This window comes from Salvelinus namaycush, chromosome 22 (assembly GCF_016432855.1).
Source record: "Salvelinus namaycush isolate Seneca chromosome 22, SaNama_1.0, whole genome shotgun sequence".
Lineage (NCBI taxonomy): Eukaryota > Metazoa > Chordata > Actinopteri > Salmoniformes > Salmonidae > Salvelinus > Salvelinus namaycush.
The window spans coordinates 15,448,224-15,470,475 of NC_052328.1; the positions used below are offsets into that span (position 1 = coordinate 15,448,224).

At 40.8% G+C, this 22,252-nt stretch overlaps 1 protein-coding gene across 1 annotated transcript; it reads right to left on the bottom strand.

The window, feature by feature from the left end:
• Positions 1–18,984: 18,984 nt before the first annotated feature.
• On the bottom strand, positions 18,985–20,465 carry lbx1a (ladybird homeobox 1a). The gene is made up of 2 exons (XM_038960755.1): positions 20,174–20,465; positions 18,985–19,469 (listed from the first exon to the last, which is right to left on the bottom strand). Exons 1-2 carry the CDS (start codon positions 20,463–20,465, stop codon positions 18,985–18,987), a joined length of 777 nt encoding a protein of 258 aa, XP_038816683.1.
• Positions 20,466–22,252: the final 1,787 nt, after the last annotated feature.

Sequence of the window (22,252 nt, forward strand, 5' to 3'; positions counted from 1 at the left end):
TTTTACAATTATAATTAGAAAATCTAAATGAAAATGTTATTTTCCAACTCCGGAGGATGCGGTCATATCAATTTAGATGATGTTTTAGTTTATTTCAAGATATAGTTCTATGCATTTGGTATGAGAGTAAAAGGCGCTGCATGGTCAATCCGGCATCTGTATTGGCCTTGCAGCACGGACGATGATATGGCCTCAGAAGAAGTCAGGGCATTCATACTTGTTGAGTTTATGGAGCAGCACAGAGCTGGTGTGAAGGAAGTTGTCAAGGAAGTGAATTTGTGTTTATACAGGACCTCACGCCCTCACCTACCGTCAACCAATCATGTCAATGTGGAGCTATACTGAGCCCTCAGCATTGTTAGAACATTTGGGAGGCGAACAGCAATGTGGTACAAAGCTCAATTTGGCCTCTCCATGACTCTAAAGGCTCCGCGATTGCTTCACACCCTCAATAAGGAGCCTCCGACCACATTTCCAGATCAAGCATAAATTGGCTTTAAAGAACCCATTCCCCTGAAAGCAGAACCCTTGAGCATTCCTTTATGAAGGATGGTGATGAACATAATTCACAACAAGGTGGCAGTAGAGACCCATCAATTGATTGCAGTATCTGAGAGCCCATATAACGTGAACATTACCATCTCTTGTCACATGGGGGCGCCAGTAACTTTAGGTGAAACACCAGGGTCAAACATTTTAGTCTGAAGACAGGGGATGTCACTGAAGACCAATGAACAATAATTGAGTAACCATAAACACTCACCGAATGACAGCTATGTCATCAGTTAACTGCGGTGGCAAATCAGTCATTTAGATGCTTAAGAAAAGTACACTGATGACACCTCTGAGGCTTCGACATACCCACAAACACACTCGCACCCTCACTCTCTCACACACACACAGATATTCATAATAATACAGATATTAATCTGTTGGTCACAGTTACCTTAAAAAAAAGGTAGGGGCTTGGATCAGAAAACCAGTCAGTATCTGGTGACCACCATTTGCCTCATGCAGCGCGACACATCTCCTTCGTATAGAGTTGATCAGGCTGTTGATTGTGGCCTGTGGAATGTTGTCCCACTCCTCTTCAATGGCTGTGCGAAGTTGCTGGATGTTGGCAAGAACTGGAACCTGCTGTCATACACGTCGATCCAGAGCATCCCAAACATGCTCAATGGGTGACATGTCTGGTAAGTATGCAGGCCATGGAAGAACTGGGACATTTTCAGCTTCCATAAATTGTGTACAAATCCTTGCAGCATGGGGCCGTGCATTATCATGCTGAAACATAAGGTGATGGCCGGTGGATGAATGGCACGACAATGGGCCTCAGGATCTCGTCACCGTATCTCTGTGCGTTTAAATTGCCATCAATAAAATGCAGTTTTGAACAAATTAATTTCTTTAAAAATGAATAATTCAACTCGCCCCTGCTTACCCAATGGCAGGTCAGTTTCAATCTTCATTAAAGCCCTACAGATCTGATAGATGCCGCTCTGCCATACCACTGAGCTAGTATACAGCTAGGGACTGTTCCTCAAACTCAACAGCAAGGGCCTTACAGTAAAGTAGGCTATCCCCGGAGTCGACCCTGAACCTATAAACCTGGCGCCTTCTCAGGTTTGTCTGGGCCATAGCTTCCGCAGACTATGAGCAGGTTGTCCTCCTCCTCAATTAATCAAGTCTAATTTGGAATCCCAGAGTAAAACGACATGCGGTTGTATGACTCTTTGATGACACAGGGTTTCAGAACAATAAAGCAAGTTTATTCAAAATTCCAGAAACAGGCATAATAAAATCACAGATCAACCAATCAATCACAAATCAATGTCACCAGTCAATGATAAGCCAACATCGACAGTACATTATATTGATAGACCCCTTCATCGCCCTTAACTAAACCCTTATTGGGTATGCCAGTGAAATATTTTTGTCTGTTACAATTTTATGAGAAGCACAATATTTAACAACAAGAAAAACAGGCTCTTACCTTCTACAACTTTAGAAACAGCTTTTTGGCTCTCCCTTTAGGATGATCAGTCCCTCAGATGGTGTCTAAAAACTCTAACAACTACTTTAACACAATTCTATCAATGTGGTAACCTTAAGGGTTCCTCCTAGAACTTTACTTTAACACTTTTAGGATTAAAAAAAGTATAGAAAAAATCTAAATGCATTTTAGCAAAAATATTCTTCCAGCAGTCAACAGGTTCTTCTAGCAAGCTCAAAGAGAGTACACTATCCAAAATCATGCCTCCTTTATACCCTCCATCTTCCTTTCTGCTAACCCCCCATGATGCATTCAGTGGTTAACATCTAATTCGGACATCACTCAAAAGGTGCTTTATCAGCCCCCCTAACTCCCACCTTTCCTCGCCTAGGCAAGATGTTCGCTTTCACGGGATGCCCGCCTTGACAGTATGCCTCCTCCTGGCCGCTCTGATCAGGGGATTTCCAATGCAAGCTAGCACCCTTAGTACACTCCATTATCATTTACTTTTAATCCATTAATTCTTAAACTTTCATTTTTAAACATTAACATTCCCTACTCCACTCAATTATAATCCCACTCTAACCTAATTTATTACTCCCCTTACATCCTAAACATCCAACATTTTAAACACTTCAACATTATACCATTTCATCATTATAACATGTTATCAACCTCCTACAGGCCATAAAGCCCTGTCCTTTAAATCAAACAAACATAGTCTACATGCATCGTAATTTAAAGCAACCAACATTATAACATTCTTAATGCTTTCACTGCATTAGTTTAATCACCCTTCAATATCTCCCACTGTATGTTGCCCCATTCTTTCAACATTTGACATTTAACAGATTTAACCTTCAATTATTATCTTAATAAATTCCATTCATTTCTTCTTCTTTTTCTTCTTTTCTTTCATAAATGTCAATTCTCTCTCAATGTTCATTCTTCTTTGTGCTCCATGTGTGAGTGAAAGTGAAACTTCATAAGTGCGTGTATGGGTGTATGAAAGTGTGTCTCTAAAATGTACGTTTGTCACAATGTCAGCTGGCTGGCTATGGCTATCCAACACTGGAACTTTTCCAAGTCAAGGTAAGCTTTTCGTTTTATGAATTTATTGCCACCTGTGTAACTGCTAAACTGCTTGCTGTACGCTGCACTGCATGATTATAGCGGGTTTATTAATGAGTTACTTCTAGTAGCTAGCTATGTTGACTATGACGTGTTAGCTAATATGGTGACAATGATGTAGGCTGTGCGTAGCGGTTAGCAGTTAAGATATGAAGGTATTGGCTTGGAATGTTTTTTTTTGTACCCCTTTTTCGTGGTATCCAATTGGTAGTTACAGTCTTGTCCCATCGCTGCAATTCCCGTACGGACTCGGGAGAGGCGAAGGTTGAGAGCTGTGCGTCCTCCGAAACACAACCCAACCAAGGCGCACTGCTTCTTGACACAATGCCCGCTTAACCCGGAAGCCAGCCACACCAATGTATCGGCGGAAACACCGTACACCTGGTGAACGTGTCAGTGTGCATTGCGCCGGCCTGCCACAGGAGTCGCTAGAGCGCGATGGGACAAGAACATCCCTGCCGGCCAAACCCTCCCCTAACGCTGAGCCAATTGTGCACCGCCCCATGGGCCTCCAGGTTGCAGCCGGCTGCGACAAACCAGGATCTCTAGTGGCACAGTTATTCATGCGATGCAGTGCCTTTGACCACTGTGCCACTCGGGAGGCCCTTGGAAAGATTTTTCACCTGGTCACAGACAGCTGTTGTATTGTGCACTGAAGTCCACAATCGACAGAAAAAGGTGAGAAGAGGAGAGCGTGTAGATGCGAGAAGGAATTATACAACGAGCAAATGATCATGCTGTTTGTACAGTGCCTTCGGAAAGTATTCACACCCCTTGACTTTTACCACAATTTGTTACATTACAGCCTTATCCTAAAATGGATTAAATAAAAAACTATCCTCAGCAATCTACACATAAGTATTCAGACCCTTTGCTGTGACACTCGAAATTGAGCTCAGGTGCATCCTGTTTACATTGATCATCCTTGAGATGTTTCTACAACTTGATTGGAGTCCACCTGTGGTAAATGCAATCGATTGGACATGATTTGGAAAGGCACACACCTGTCTATATAAGGTCCCACAGTTGACAGTGCATATCAGAGCAAAAACCAAGCCATGAGGTTGAAGGAATTGTCCGTAGAGCTCCGAGACAGGATTGTGTCGAGGCACAGATCTGGGGAAGGGTACCAAAGCATTTCTGCAGCGTTGAAGGTCCCAAAGAATACAGTGGCCTCCATCATTCTTAAATTGAAGAAATTTGGAGCCACCAAGTCTCTTCCTAGAGCTGGCCGCCTGGCCAAACTGAGAAATCGGGGGAGAAGGGTCTTGGTCAGAGAGCTGACCAAGAACCCGATGGTCACTCTGACAGAGCTTTAGAGTTCCTCTGTGGAGATGGGAGAAGTTTCCAGAAGCACAACCATCTCTGCAGCACTCCACCGATCAGACCTTTATGGTAGAGTGACCAGTCGGAAGCCACTCCTCAGTAAAAGGCACATGACAGACCGCTTGGAGTTAGCCAAAAGGCACCTAAAGATTCTCAGACTAGGAGAAAGAAGATTCTCTGGTCTGATGAAACCAAGATTGAACTCTTTGCCCTGAATGCCAAGCATCATGTCTGGAGGAATCCTGGCACCATCCCTATGGTGAAACATGGTGGTGGCAGCATCATGCTGTGGGGATGTTTTTCTGTGGTAGGGACTAGGAGACTATTCAGGATCGAGGCAAAGATGAACAGAGCAATGTAGAGAGATCCTTGATGAAAACCTGCTCCAGAACGCTCAGGACCTAAAACTTGGGAAAAGGACAATGACCCTAAGCACACAGCCAAGACAACGCAGGAGTTCAGGACAAGTCTCTGATTGTCCTTGAGTGGCCCAGCCAGAGCCCGGACTTGAACCCGATTGAACATTTCTGGAGAGACCTGAAAATAGCTGTGCAGCAACGCTCCCCATCCAACCTGACAGAGCTTAAGAGAATCTGCACAGAAGAATGGGAGAAACTCACCAAATGCAGGTGTGTCATGCTTGTAGTGTCATAGTCAAGAAGACTCAAGGCTGTAATAGCTGCCAAAGGTGCTTCAACAAAGTACTGAGTAAAGGGTCTGAATACTTATGTAAATGTGATATTTCCGTTTTTTATTTTAAATAAGTTAGCAATTTTTTTTACTTTTCATTATGGGTTATTATATGTAGATTGATGAGGGTAAAAAACTTTTTCATGAATTTTAGAATAAGGCTGTAGCCTAACAAAATGTGGAAAAAGTCAAGGGGTCTGATTACTTTCCAAAGGCACTGTATGTGGCTGCTATGAAAGTGAACTGTGTTTGCGGTGATCAAGGGTGTATTCATTTAGCTGATTCTGTTGAAAAACATTTCTTAAATGGAAGCAAACGAAACGGAACATACCTGAATTTGTCAAATAGAAACTCTTGTTTGCAACTGTTGGACTAATGATTACACCCTAGATCAGCTGGATGCAGGCAGGAATGTGCAAGGTGGTATTGAATGTGTCACTTGTCTGTCACCTTGATTACTACATTTTTTCTCTTGACCTGTGCATGTATCTTGCAAATTTTCATTTGTAGGTTGTAGCAACCTAGCTATGGTTATCGGAAAAGTTTGATTATCATGTAGTAGCCTAAACCTATCGCTGTTACATTAAGCTGGGTGAATGGAATATGAATGACAATCATCCAATGTGCTGCTGTAATAGAAATAAGGCCATACTCAGAAGAAAAAAATCGTCCTCCCTCATCGTAAACGGCACAGACCACCACTGTACTGTATGCACTGTACAGCGTTGCCTATTGGATCTTGGGTCCATGAAATGTTCACAACTGAAGAGTATACACAAATAATAGTGTCGTAGCTCTTATTGCAGGGCTTTTACTGTGGGAAATCACATCACTATTCAGCCTATTGTGCGTCATGTGCATGTTCAACATTAATATTGCAATGTACAGCTTTACCTATGGATCTTCGTTCCAGGAAATGGGATATCAGCCCAGAACATAACTGGGAAGAAAATACACAAATATTAGCATAGTAGCTCTTATTGCAGGACTTTGACACCACTGTGAAATGAGCCATATTGCAGGACTTTGACACCACTGTGAAATGAGCCATATTGCAGGACTTTGACTATAGGAAATCACGCCACCAGCCAGTTTATTGAGCGTATTGGACATTCATATTGCAAGGTACAGTCTTGCCTATGGATCTTGGGTCCATGAAAGGGGGTATCAGCCTACTTAGTGACACCCACAGAATACAACTGTACAGATCCTCTCAAGCTCTGTCAGGTTGGATGGGGAGCATCGCCGCACAGCTATTTTCAGGTTTCTCCAGAGATGTTAGATCGGGTTCAAGTCCGTGCTCTGGCTGGGTCACTCAAGGACATTAAGAGACTTGTCCTGAAGCCACTCCTGCGTTGTCTTGGCTGTGTGCTTAGGGTCGTTGTCCTGTTGGAAGGTGAACCTTCGCCCCAGTTTGAGGTCCTGAGCACTCTGGAGCAGGTTTTCATCAAGGATCTCTCTGTACTTTGCTCCGTTCATCTTTTCCATGATCCTGACTGGTCTCCCAGTCCCTACTGCTGAAAAACTTCCCCACAGCATGATGTTGCGGCCACCATGCTTCACTTTAGGGATGGTGCCAGGATTCCTCCAGACGTGACGCTTGGCATTCAGGCCAGCATTCAGGCCAAAGAGTTCAATCTTGGATTCATCAGACCAGAGAATCTTGTTTCTTATGGTCTGAGAGTCTTTAGGTGCCTTTTGGCATACTCCAATGCTGGAGAAATGTTTTAGTACCCTTCCCCAGATCTCAGCCTCGACACAATCCTGTCTTGGAGCTCCACGAACAATTCCTTCAACCTCATGGCTTGGTTTTTGCTCTGACATGCACTGTCAACTGTGGGACCTTATTGCGCACAATTGGCTCAGCGTCGTCCAGGTTTGGCCGGGGTAGACCGTCATTTTATTTATTTAGCCATTATTTTACCAGGTAAGTTGACTGAGAACACGTTCTCATTTACAGCAACGACCTGGGGAATAGTTACAGGGGAGAGGAGGGGGATGAATGAGCCAATTGTAAACTGGGGATTATTAGGTTAAGAACAAATAAGAATTTGTTCTTAACTGACTTGCCTAGTTAAATAAAGGTTAAATACTTTTCTTTATATAGACAGGTGTGTGCCTTTCCAAATCATGTCTAAACGATTGAATTTACTACAGGTGGACTCCAATCAAGTTGTAGAAACATCTCAAGGATGATCAATGGAAACAGGATGCACCTAAGCTCAATTTTGAGTCTCATAGCAAAGGGTCTGAATACTTATGTAAATAAGGTATTTCTGTTTTTTGTTTTTTAATACACTTGCAAAAATTCTAAAATCCTGGTTTCACTTTATCATTATGGGGTATAGTGTGTAGATTGATAAGATTTTTTATTTATTTAATCAATTTTAGAAAAGGTTGTAACATTAAAAAAATTGGAAAAAGTCAAGGGGTCTGAATACTTTCCCAATGCACTGTAATTGGTAGCTGTATTTGAAACACTACCTAGTTACTGACTTTTTTTATTTTTTTATTGTCAAATTGCATTGTTCCCCTGCCTGTTTATTGATGTATGCATTTGTGAGCTAAAGTTAGCAAGAAAAATGCCCCTCCAAATTTTACTGCAAATAGGCTGTGTTGTTTTCATATAATATGGCTAAGTAGGGGGTTTGTGCACATTTACATGAGTGTTTCATTAGCTAGTTAGCTAAGTTACTGACTGACTAAGCAAATTATTATTCATGTTTTTGTTGCATTTCAGGTGGAGTGGCATTGCTAACAGGCCAGCATGCTGACAGGCCAGGGCCCATATTCACAAAGAATCTCAGATTTGAAGTATTGATTTTAGGATCAATTTTGACTTCACACTGAGTACAATTACATTGACAAGGGGGAGGTTACCCTAGATCAAAATGACTACTCTGAGACATTTTGTGAATATGGCCCTGGAAGAAAGCTGTTGCCCAATACCTTGCACAGTAGTCTCTTCACCACAGGACCCTAGAGCAGGGGTAGGCAACCCTGTTCCTGGAGTGCCGCAGGTACTGCACCACACCAGGGGTGTGTTCAGTTCGCTTTAACGTTTGCTACATTACGGAGCGGTTTGTACTGAACGCCACGTTTTCCCAAAATGTTCAACAGGCTTTGAGATATGTTTGCTCCGTTCGGAGGGTGTGCCGGAATGTGGCTTGAAGCAATGAGTGACGTATTTAAAGGGCAGAGTTGCATTTTCAACCCACAACCCAACCCATCCATGTTTTTCAACTGGTTGTTCAGTAAAGCACTGTTTCCGTTCAATTGAACGTTCTATTGTTTTTATGTGCTGAACGCAGCCGTGACCAACTGAGCTAATTGATCAGTTCAGTGATTGGCTAAATTCAACACACATGGTCTTCCAGGTTGATTAAATCAAAAACATGAAGTGCCTGCGGCACACAAAGACCAGGGTCGCCTACCCCTGCCCTAGAGGTATTAGTCAATGCTTATGAACTGAATATTGAATGTGAACTTCCATATATCAATGACACTAACAAAAGGGTTGAATTGTTCAGCAACATGTGCAGTAAATGCTAACATGACTTTGGTGGTGAAAGGTACATAATACATTTATTGCCATCTCCCCATCAGGCCACTGCATGCTATGACATGGGCCTAAATAGTGACACATCTTCAAGCTGCCTGACTGAAGACTGTGTTCTTCAGTGGTACCGGAAGCAAGGGCCTAACCTGGGAGTACAGCAACAGTCTCTGTCTCACAGCCATTCTGTCGACATGTACAGTACCAGTCAAAAGTTTGGACACACCTACTCATTGCAGAGTTTTTCTTTATTTTTACATTGTAGAATAATAGTGAAGACATCAAAACTATGAAATAACACATATAGAATCATGTAGTAACCAAAAAAGTGTTAAACAAATCAAAATATATTTTATATTTGAGATTCTTCAAATTACCCACCCTTTGCCTTGATGACAGCTTTGCACACTCTTGGCATTCTCTCAATCAGCTTCATGATGTAGTCACCTGGAATGCATTTCAATTAAGCGGTGCCTTATTAAAAGTAACTTTTTGGAATTTATTTCCTTTTTAATGCATTTGAGCCAATCAGTTGTGTTGTGGCAAGGTAGACCAAGTCCATATTATGACAAGAACAGCTCAAATAAGCAAAGAGAAATGACAGTCCATCATGACTTTAAGACATGAAGGTCAGTCAATTCAGAAAAATTCAAGAACTTTTAAAGTTTCTTCAAGTGCAGTCGCAAAAACCATCAAGCGCTACGATGAAACTGGCTCTCATGAGGACTGCCACAGGAAAGGAAGACCCAGAGGTACCTCTGCTGCAGAGGATAAGTTAATTAGAGTTACCAGCCTCAGAAATTGCAGCCCAAATAAATGCTTCACAGAGTTCAAGTAACAGTCACATCTCCATCTCAACTGTTCAGAGGAGACTGCGTGAATCAGGCCTTCATGGTCAAATTGCTGCAAAGAAACCACTACTAAAGGAAACCAATAATACGAAGAGACTTGCTTGGGCCAAGAAACACAAGCAATGGACATTAGACAGGTGGAAATCTGTCCTTTGGTCTGAAATTTGAGATATTTGGTTCCAACTGCTGTGTCTTTTTGAGACACAGAGTAGGTGAATGGATGATTTCCGCATGTGTGGTTCCCACCGTGAAGCATGGAGGAGGAGGTGTAATCGTGTGGGGGTGCTTTGCTGGTGACACTGTTGGTGATTTATTTAGAATTCAAGGCACACTTAACCAGCATGACTACCACAGCATTCTGCAGCAACACGCCATCCCATCTGGTTTGCGCTTAGTGGGACTATCATTTGTTTTTCAACAGAACAATGACCCAACAGACCTTCAGGCTGTGTAAGGGCTATTTGACCAAGAAGGAGAGTGATGGAGTGCTGCATCAGATGACCTAGCCTCCACAATCAACTGACCTCAACCCAATAGAGATGGTTTGGGATGAGTTGGACCGCAGGATAAGCAGCCAACAAGTGCTCAGCATATGTGGGAACTCCTTTGAGACCGTTGGAAAAGCATTCCAGTTGAAGCTGGTTGAGAGAATGCCAAGAGTGTGCAAAGCTTTCATCAAGGCAAAGGGTGGCTACTTTGAAGAATCTCAAATATAAAATAGATTTTGATTTGTTTAATTTAAATGTGGAAGAGTTATTTCAGATGAAGGTATTCAGTTGTACAACTGACTAGGTATCCCCCTTTCCCTTTCCCTTAATACTTTTTTGGTTACTACATGATTCCATATGTGTTATTTCATAGTTTTGATGTCTTCACTATTATTCTAAATAGTAAAAATAAAGAAAAACTCTTGAATGAGTAGGTGTGGCCCAACTTTTGACTGGCACTGTATATAACCACTCAAATTCATACAAACTGGTCTGGACAGAATCATTGACTTATTTTAACTTTTTCTACTTGTCCAATTCTTCAATCGTGTCTGGGATATATATATTTTAGTTGACACACCTGTGTGATGTATCTGATATACATTAATAAACATTAATTCACCCTGGACATGCATTTAATTTAGACCTTTTGAAACACATGCTCCAAGTGTTGTCTTTGTGTTTAAGTTACCACAGAAGTTAGTCAAAGTTAGTGTGAAGACCTACATGACAAACATTCTATGAAAGTTATTGTTTTGTAATCGAACAATACAATTTAAATGAGTTTATAAAAAACGTTATTGCATTTAGCCATCCCCAAAATATGTGGTCTTTGAAAGCCTTGATAGTTGTCTCCTTCCTCAGGGAACAGTCAGCATATAGCTGACAACAGGGTGGCAGGTGTTTTATGTGTTCCATGGCCCAGCAGACTCACCTGGGGATGGACACATGTTAGCTTTGATAAATGTCTGGAAGACTTTTACAGGGAGGAGAGAGCATGAGTACAGTAAATCCAATCCAGCTAGTGGCCCTGGATAATATGCTACAATATGTTGTCACACAGGCAGACTGCCATAGTGAAGCAGGTTTACATTGTGAATCAAGTATACTATTATGATTATAGCTTACTTGCCTGTGCTCTGGAGAGATCGCATGTAGTTGGACAGAAGGCTCTGGAGGTCCCAGGACCATTCTGTCTCTAGCACCTGGAGAGAGACAGATAGCATTAGTGAGTGCTAGAAAGAGAGAGAGCCCTCAACCCTTGACCTCCTACTGGCCCAGGGCCTCCTCCCTAGTATCATGCAATGTAAAGGAAAATAATAATATGACTTACCGACACAGAGTGCTCCATGTTCTTGCTGGTAGCAAGCTTCAACCTGGAAGCAGAGAAATATCCTGCCTTGTAGTATGGTATCTCCCCCAGGCTCCAAGAAATCAAATGACAAACCTTCAGAGATTAACAAAAGAAAATGGTACCTGTATTTACTGTAGGATTCATGTATCAGTTTGCCTACTTTACATTCATGTCTTTAAATGGCAACAATAGATCTGAAAGTATACATGCCATTTTGTGATAACAGCTATGTATCACAACCAGCCATGATTGGGAGTCCCATAGGGCGGTGCACAATTGGCTCAGCGTCGTCCGGGTTGGGGTTTGGCCGGGCCATGGAATTGTAAATAAGAAATTGTTCTTAACTGACTTGACTAGTTAAATTAAAAATAATAAATAATTAAAACATGTTCATTTATAGCTAGCTAAGATACTATTTATATTATGGCACCACGTCTCATCTCACAAACAATTGCTAAGGTGAACAGCGAATTCCACTATTGTGGCTAATCCTTATTGTGGCTAGCTTCACATAGGTGACTTATTCCATCATGACAACATGCGCCTCCTTATTTTACGGTAGTTAGCTAGCTGCTAGCTTAGATGCCTGTGATTGTTGAGACCTAATTTTGCAGCCAATCTGCTTCAAAGATGGATGATGTCAAGAATTAGCCAAGGTACCTAACTTAATGACAACCCTATTAATTAGGTATCCACTCGATTGCTTAATAAATGATCAAGCTAGCGTGTGCTAGATAACATGCATTGCTTCTGACACCTGCCAGGAACCTGCTTGCTTTACATCTGACAGATATTTAGTTACCATAGCTAGCTAGATAATAATGGTTTATGATAACTGCCGTTTTGTTCATTATCTAGCTAGCTAGCTAAGTGTAAAACTGAGAGTCTGCCTGTAAAACACAGCTAGCCACATCAATTTTAGCAGTTGTAGATCAGCTAGCTAGCTTGATACTCAGTAACATTAGCTTACTATGTTTTTCTAGCCAACTGGACATTCGCCTTGCCCATCACAGTCAATATTTTTGCCTACTCCCGTCTCTTGGTCTTCTTCTAGGTTCAAAACTATATGGCTGTAGTCCGGTGCCTTATTGTCGAAAGCAACCCACTCTCAACACAGCCACCTGGTGCAGGCAGGCAGTCAATGGCTCAGTGTTCCAAAACTGTTCACCTATTTCTACATCAAGCAAGAACAATGTTCCATTTGTTGTTTTTGTGTGTTTTTATGGTGTGCGTGTGGCACAGCAGCATATGATAGATTTGATCTCCTATTTCCAAAACAATGTGACATCTCAAATTGAAACATAGCTATATGCGCTACACATTATTATTTGGGGGGTGCTAATGTGAAATATGGCCTTTAAACTTTGAACACCTTTCTGTTATACTGAACGCAGCCCAGGCAAATGCAATCGAGCAATGCGTCGTGGCATTGATCAACCAATAGACCAGATACTACCCACAGACATTTGCTTGACACCCCCTCATTATCAAATTGGAGGAAGAAATACAGAAATAAATAAATGAAGAAATAATATAAATGAATGAAAGTGGGATTAAATATTAAAATATTTATTTACCTATCTATGTGTGCATTCATTCATCCATTTATGTATTTATCTATTTATGTGTGCATTTATTCATTTAATTCTAATTTCGGCAGGTTTGGTCTGCCATAGATCTGTTCTATGTACACTATTTCTATGCTTCCCGTTCTTAAGTGTCATTTTTGCATCGTTTACTTTCGGTTTTGCACACCAGCTTTAGGCGAGCAATTTGAATTTGGACAACCAGGAAATGGGAGAGCGATTTCTGCATATTGCCCCTTTAATACACACGTGTACATATGTGAAATAGGACAAATATAGCACCCACCAAATTATTATTACACATACACGCTACCCAGATACACTTACCAGCACAAATTTGGTGCACATTGGGTTATCAAGCAGGCCACAGCTCTCATATGTCTGAGTCAAAACAAAGAACTCAATATTGGAAATATAATGTCATGTGCGTTCATACATAATGATCTATCCTGATTCAATAACTTATACTCTTGTTTGTGAAGATGAGCAGGGGAGTGTATTAAATCGACATCACCGTTGGTTCTATAATTAATGCAGTGATATAGCTGCAATTTGGCCTCCTAACATAGCTAATGACTTTGTGTCTTGATGAACAGAGCTTTTCCCACATCTCTGCTGTTTCTGTGGAACTGAAGTCAATAACAAACCAATGCTGTTCTGACTCTAATAACCCATCTCCTTACAGTAAGGAGTTTGGTTGATCTGTAGTCTGCACACGAGGAGACGTGATCTAAAGCCAGCTTTTGGATCGCCTGTCTGCATGTGAACTGTCTGACAATGCTAAATTGATTTAGACAGATTTGCCTCATGTCTTCTGAATCCAAAATCCTAGAGTAAACTCCGACAGCAGCTGTGCTGTAGGAGCCATTCCAATGCATGTGGGGTAGGGACATTTGCCGGTGAGCTGAGTTTTGTTTATAAGCGTCTACTAAAAATAATAGATGTATCTGAATAGGTTTAATGAATATTGTTCATATTATTCATGACATGCTAGGTTTTGTCCATAAGATAAGAGTGCTTTCTTTCGATTATGTTCCATGTGGACAATGCAAGCAAGCTGGGGAGTAGGTATACTGTTGATTTGCCTGTAGTTGAGGCTCTTTGATAAGTGATGTAGCTCTATGTGGCCGTTTTTGTTCCCATTTTCAACCCAGTTTGCTGCACTGGAGGCTATTTTACCAATTTTCCTGGAGCCTATATTTCTAACATTTTTTTGTTTTCTTTGTAATCTTTCATTTCAATTGTATTTCCCTAACGCGTACACTAAATACAGTAGATATCTTAAATGTAGACATTTCTTTCATTCCATTCCAAAGTTGAAAACAGAAGTTTGGCCTATAGCTAGTTATTTCAAGCTATAGAGGCTACTTACGTTAGTGGTAACACACACACACACACACACACACACACACACACACACACACACACACACACACACACACACACACACACACACACACACACACAAACACAAAGTCTCTTTCCCCTCTTAAATCCTGGGCACTCTGACAGCACACATTAAGATCTGCCTTCTCAGCATGAACACATCATAAAAGTGGACAGGCAATTTCTGTTTTCACCAAATAGCCACGCGAGCTCGTTCTGCATCTCTGATTTTAATACACTCGACAAGCGGCTTAGCAGCGCTAAGGGAGAGTGAGCCGAGCCGGAGGGAGAGAAAGAGAGAGATCCGAGGGAGCGATTTTTGTGATATATGCCCCAATGCCCCTAAATCCATTTCTCCGTTTGAATTATCAACTAGAATTTGATTAATATGCAAATTCATGGCGAAAAGGCTCGTATAACTCTCTCAGTGGATAGTAATTAATCTCCGGTTAAAGTAATTTAATACATATATTCCGTTTTGTCAGCGACATGCTTAGTTCAATAGCCCGTAAAATTGAAGTTTGAAGTGTTAAGGGGCTCTATAGGAACGTTATAACAAAAACTTTCAAATGTACCCTCTTTAGTGATCAATCAAGCTTCCCCCCGGGTTAATCTAGCTAATTTCTCACATCAAATCATAATAGGGTGACATGCCATTGAGCCAAGAATCGATGATGTTTTTCTTATTCCTTTCTTTATAATGTTATCCACTTGATCCTACACTGATGAAAAGCTATTTCAACCACTGAAAGGACTTTTGTCCAGAATTTATTGAAAAGCAAGAATTTAGATTATTTCCATTATCCACTAGGCTTACAATTATCCAAACTAGGATTTTAATGTAAACGAAATATGTTCACAATTACGTACCGCAATAAAAAAGGAAAAATACAATAAAAAGACCATTGCTATCAGCGAAAGTGACATCTGCCCGCATGATAGGCTACGTGAATTAAAAAAGGAGACACGCAAAAAAGCTAAAGGAAAAAGGAAAATGGGCTTTGTTTAGCCCTACATAACTGTGGATACATTTCAAAGATTATTTCAAATCAAATTACAAATTATCGAGAGGGAGAGAGAGAGAGAGAGAGAGAGAGAGAGAGAGAGAGAGGGGGGGGGGGGGGTAAGGTGAGGAGGTGATGTAGTGGAGGGGAGGAGAGGGGCGCAGACCCTATTGTTTCAGCAGAGACTCGTGCATCAAACTTCAATTTTCCGGCCGATTGAACTAGTGATTTTCTTCTCTCTCCTGAGCTGGAATACATTTACAATGTGTGGATTAATTACCATATTGAAGTATTGGGGATTGTGCTTATCTTCGCCACGTCGCCACAACACCTCATACAATAAGGAACTGAGACCAGCACTGGAATAGCACACTTTGTACTGGTCACTATTTGGCCCTGCATTAAAGACATCCACATAAGAAACCACGTGGAAGCAAGATATCTAAAGTGGGCCTACACTCAGAAAAAAAGGTTCGGGATAGAACCAAAAAGGGTTCTGTGCTTGCTTCATATATGGCACCACTTAAGGTTCTATATAGAATCGAAATTGGTTCTATATAGAAATATGGAGCCCAAGGGTTCTATAAGGAAACCAATTTTGGTTCAGTGAAGTAGAACCCCTGGGGTTCTGATCAAAGAACCCTACGAAAGGGGTGCCATATATGAAGCAAGCAATAGAACCCTTTTTGGTTCTATCCAGACCCTTTTTTCTAAGAGTGTAGGCTTCTCTACAAAAAGGGGTGACGCTTCACTGTTCTAGGATATGCATGGCACCTCAAAATGCAGAAAAAGAAGTCCCAAAAACAAATCCTCGACCTCTTACCTACCTCTGCCAATCAAAATTGAAATGTTGCTCTGTTAAATGAATAGAGCTGCATACAATATTAATAACGTAAAGAAAGGAACTTTGTCCACACAGCAATGTATGCCTGCAATGGTTCATTCACAAAAATAGCATATTCACCAATACATTTTTTTGACGAATGTATTGATAGTAAATAGTTTTTGTATAACTTGGTATTAATAAAATAATCTGACATTTACATTAACAAACACAGGGCTTTAGCAGTTTAAATCAGCCTCCTTGTTGGGCCAAAGTACCATGTGCGCGAGTCATAGGCTTGCAGTCTCGAGCCTGTTCTGCCGAGGGATATCATCTTGAGCAGAGAACAGTTTTGCAGGGAAGGCGGCCTGCTTTCATTTCCATACTTTACAACCAATACTTATTGCAAATGGAACAAATGAGGGAGCTTATTAACACAGCCCAATTAATGTCAACAATCGTCATTTAATAATAGAAACAATTATACTATAATTATTATAATATTATCAAAAAGTGTGGTTATGTGGTTGTCATGTGGCGTTGCTACCATACTGTGTTGTCATGTGTTACTATCGTGCTACGTTGTTGTCTCTCTTTATGTAGTGTTGTGGTGTCTCTCTTGTCATGATGTGTGTTTTGTCCTATATTTTTATTTTTAATCCCAGCCCCCGTCCCCGCAGGAGGCCTTTTGCCTTTTGGTAGGCCGTCAGTCTAAATAAGAATTTGTTCTTAACTGGTTTGCCTAGTTAAATAAAGGTTAAATTAAAATAATAAAAATACTAACAACAATATAAACCGTAGCAATAAACTAATAATAAACTAATGATGATAAGAATATATTAATTGTATGTTAATAATAATTATAATAACAATTATAATAACACTATTGTTGTTATTCTTACTGTTGTTATTATTATAGGTTATTATTAGTATGCCTATAATATAATATGGTAATGTGAATGTGGCTTGAATTACAATATATTTTAATTAAACTAGGCCTAATTGAAAACAAGACATTTATAGTAATATACTATAGTAGCCTAGATAGTATTTTAGAGTAAAATTTGTTGAAGAATTATCTTCAATGCTCAATCTTCCAAGTCGAGTTTTACACTAGTGCTTTTGTAAAAAGTATCGAACTCCATAATAAATTATTAACATCTTGGGGTCATATTATTGCGCTCTCGGCTTCATTAAAAGTGCCATAGACAAAGAAAAAAAGGAGGTAGCTAACAGAAGAACACAAAACGATAAATCAAAGCACTCCACCAATCGCACAAATGTCACCGTTTAAACATTATGAGACTCCGCTATACTTAGCATGAAAAACACCCAGGCCACAAGATAAAATGCTGACAGATCTATCGTCCAAAAAGCCAAACATATTATTTCTAGCCCCACACACAAACACAAAGCACAGACCAGCCCCTCTCCAGAATAAGATACTTCAATTGTGATGCATAGACTTGTTTAAAACGCGCGAGTCAAAAAAGCATCGACAGTGACAGCAATGAGCACAGATGCCCTCAGTTGCAGAGGGGCTATGTATGCATTACTGCCTTTGTAACAAAAATTAAGCTAACGGAGGGTTAAATCAATCCATCAAATTGACTGGAAATTGTGAGGAAAATTCAGAAACCATATGGCCTCCAAACGTTTGTGTCTTTTTCTGTGTGTTGGGTCACGCTTGTCTCCGTATTGCGCGCGGCTGGAGTCCGCCCATGCTCCATTGTGGCTGTCACACAGGGGAGCAGTGCTCATTTGTTCGCCAGTTTCACGCTTCTATGCCGAGAGTGAGCGATAAACGCACGAACAGCATGGAGAAGCTGGCCCAGAACTCGACGTTTTTGTGCCTTCTTTTATGTCCTCCAGATTGGCGTTTCTCACAAATTCTATTGAGGAAATGACAACACACGTCGCCGGGTCAGAAGGCAGGTTTTCAATGTGTTCAATGTGCTTTCAATGTGAAAGAGAAACGATACTTTGGCTTGAGGCGCAGCAATTTGATATTATGTAAAAACACAAATAAAATATAAAATATATAATTATAATAGGCCTGTAGAATGCTGATTGCAAAAAAATATGGAATTAAGGTCCCAAAATAATTTTATGTCTAGCTATGTTTCCATAAATGCTACTAAAATAAGTGGTCTATGAGGAATAGTGAGAAACGAAATGTTTTATTTTGAAATACATTACACTTTATACATTATGTTTAAAATGGTGTGCTGGCATTGAAAGGCACTTACAGGTATGCAAACCATTATAAATATATTAAAATGTGACTGATATTACAAGCAACCAGATGGAATATTATTTATCTTTGATTATTATCTTAGAAAATGTCTTCCCATCGTTATCAAACTGTTTAAATATGTAGGCTTACGATATAGTTATAACACCTAGCATATGATGTGTGTTTTTCAATCTGAATGCCTCTGTGTAATATTCAAACCAACAGTCGTTTAAATTACAATTAAGTTAAACAAAAATAAAACATGCATTGAAATGATTCATAGGTTGCGTTATTAGCTAGTGGCATTAGCTCATACCGGGAAGATTGTGTGTGTGTGTGTGTGTGTGGGGGCAGATCATTTGTGGATAAATTACATATTGCTTTTCTTTAAACTATTCCACGTTGGTTAAATGAATGGATGAATACAATAACTGTCTGCATCTGTTGTTGCATATAAGACACAGTCCATGCGATGCTAAGTGTTCTTCATAAAAGCCTCATGATGTGGTGCATAAATGGCACTTTAGTCGTGGTAAGAGGGAGATACAATGGTAAAATCCTCAGTCATCCACGTCAATCTCCTCATCCTCGGAGCAGCCCTTGCTGCTAGTATGGTCTGTATATGGCGACGAAGGGGAGGACAATAAGAGCTTGTTCGAGGTGTTGCGCTCATGGTTCGATAGCGAGGGTGACTCAGATCTGTTAGGGCCCAGCGCCCCGTTAGCTGCGCATTTCTCCAGTTCGGCTAGTTTGGCCATCTTCTCAAACGACACGGTTCCCACGGCTTTGGCCGACTCCACGTCCGCCTTCATCTCCTCCAGGTCGCGTTTGAGCTTGGCGCGCCGGTTTTGGAACCAGGTGATGACCTGCGCGTTGGTGAGGCCGAGCTGCTGTGCTATCTGGTCGCGGTCAGCTGGACTCAGGTACTTCTGGTAAAGGAAGCGCTTTTCCAACTCGTAGATCTGGTGGTTGGTGAAGGCCGTACGAGACTTCCGGCGCTTTTTGGGGTTATTCCGCGAACCGAATAGTGTCGTGCCGTCTCGGCCTGTGAGAGGATATATAGAGGATAGGGATGTTATCCTATAGGCATTTGGTGAATCACCAGGCATAATGTCGCTCCAAGAAACCTTAGAGAAATAACTGCTAAAATAATAAGAGAACTATGCATGTATTTCTCCTCTAAAACCACCACCACCAACAACAACACCAATACTGTCAATAGTCTAAACGTATCGTAATAACAGACGATAATAATCATGTGATACAATAGGCCTAATAAAAATAATAATCTTAAACGAAATATTAAATTAGTTTGCGTTATTATGTGGAGTATTATTTTGCTCCATGTTTACGCTTAGGCTAATTATTCGTTTTTTCATGGTGGAACTAGCCACATTTAATCTATTTTGTTCACATAAGAATAACCAATTCGATACACATATTTTGCAGAAATCCAGGATATATATTTTTCTAAGTTCCCTCTCAGTTTTAAGCTCTTTGGCAAGGCTCATTGTGCAAAAACATGCTTTTAAAAGCATGCTTTTCACTGTGCTTTTATTCAATACTCAAATGCTGAAAGACATATGTGTGTGACCAGACCCACTGCAGGCACACACACACACACACACACACACACCTGACATTCATATATTTTTCGTTAGTTGAATTTGTAGCTGAATTACACTAGGCTACACAGTTTGCACATAATAACTAAATCGGCCAAACAAAGATCTGACTGTCCAGACTTACCTTCCGCCGCTTGAAGAACACTGACTTCGAGCCCTTTGAAGGTTTTACTGGCGAGCTCCTCCAGAGCGCAGAGCGGGGAGGTTTGGGTGTAAAGGGCCCGGCTGGACAGGCTATGCCCTGAAGAGGACAGCTTCTCGCTGGAGGAGAGCAGGTGCGCGGTCCCGCAGCTGGAATAACTTCTCTTTACCGAGGGCTTGTTCAGGATGTCCTCTATACTGAATGGCGTCAGGGGCTTGTTGGAGTTGGCCGGCGGCGGAAGCTGGTCCAGCGCATTGCGTCTTCGGTCCTCCATAACCATGGGATCTTTGGAGGTCATAGTAGTTTATCAGGTGACACTTCGGAGATTTGTTTATGCTCTGGTTATACTTCAAAATAAGTATGCCTAAATGAAAAGTTGTGGGAAATGTGGAGAATGGAAATCCGATCACAGGTGCTTCTGCAACCGCATGTTGGTCGCTTTGCCGCAGGGTAGGGAGACTTTGAGTCCAGTTAAAGTCCCACTTCTCCTGTCTACTGTTACGGGGTGACGCACGAGCCACAACATGAAACCATCCCGTGGACAGTGATTCCCAAAAAGCAGCCGCAATTGACCACCACTAACAAGTTATTGTAGATTGGAAGGTAATCAATTATGGACACTGACACACATGCAAACTCTCTCTCTCTCCCTCACTCTTTCTCCCCCCACTTTCTCTCTCTTTGTCACTCCTTGACTATGATGCGGTCCAGTGTAGGATTTAGCATGAGCGAAGCAGCGGTAATTAGAGGGCATGGCCGGGGGAGGAGTCGAATTGGATTACTTAATGCTGTCACACTTTCGACTAATCAGCACTTCATCGAATTACATGTTATCCTTTTCTGTAGAATAGCCTATTTGGTTACCACGTAATGTAGCCTACGAATGAACAAAATATGTTGAACAATGTTCAGATCGAATTACCTTTTCTAAAATGCAGGATAATTTGCTTACAGTTACAATAGGCTAATGTATCTTATATATATATATATATATATATATATATATATATATATATATATATATATATACATTATTTTTTAAACCTTTTTACTTGTAGCATAATTTTCGATATAGGAAGGTGACACGTGCACTGGCTATGCCTGTGCGTAAAAGTTAGTCTAGTGTAGATATGCCCTATGTTTTATAACGGTGTGCTGTTGTGAAGGCAGGCAGTATATCAGGTTAATAATACTTCCGGGCAGAGAGACAACATCATCCCCTTTAGCCTTGCCAAATCCTCTGCACTATAACTTACGCACAAAGGGCCATCCTCCATGCGCAATGGGAGATATTTCACCTCCTCACTGCCTTGCTGCAATGGTGTACAAATATGGTGTACAAATATTGATCTATCGCAGAGGTATATTTGCAGTAGGCCTACTGTTTAGAAATTAAGTGTCAGTTTAACCATCCAGCATGATTTCACATTTAGACTATGGGCTGCTACACACTAAAAACAAATACATGGTAGTGCTAAGTAAGGATTATTTGGCTTGTAACCATAGCGGATCCCTTTTTGGTGTTATATGCAACCTTTCTTTGAAGTTTAATATACATATTATTTTGTTAAAATTCCATAGGTTTTTATTATTGTGTTTATTAAGTTGAATCAGGGTCCCTGAGGAGAGAATTGAGAACTACTGACTTAGTCAACCGATCTCAAATGATACAAGGCCATACGTGAGTCTTTCACAAGACACGTCACTAGCCATAGTCATATATAACATGTAATAGCATAACACAACAGAACCCTTGTTTGAACTACAAAGAACCATCGAAGGGCTCAAAGGGTTCTTTAGGTCAGTATGGTTCCACATAGAACCATCATCCTTCCCAAAGAACCCTTGAGGAACCCTCTTTTTTTTGGCGTGTAGGCCTATATCATATGTTGATGTAGGCTCATTGAAATAATTGTATGGCTAGGCTATATCTCTACTAAACACTTTTATGTTGGCTACATGTTTTAAGCCAGATCAATGAAGCCCAGCTGTATTCAAGCTTATCTATAACGTATTCCAGCAAGTTGTGAATAGTATCCTGCTGTGATACAGGCATCTAGA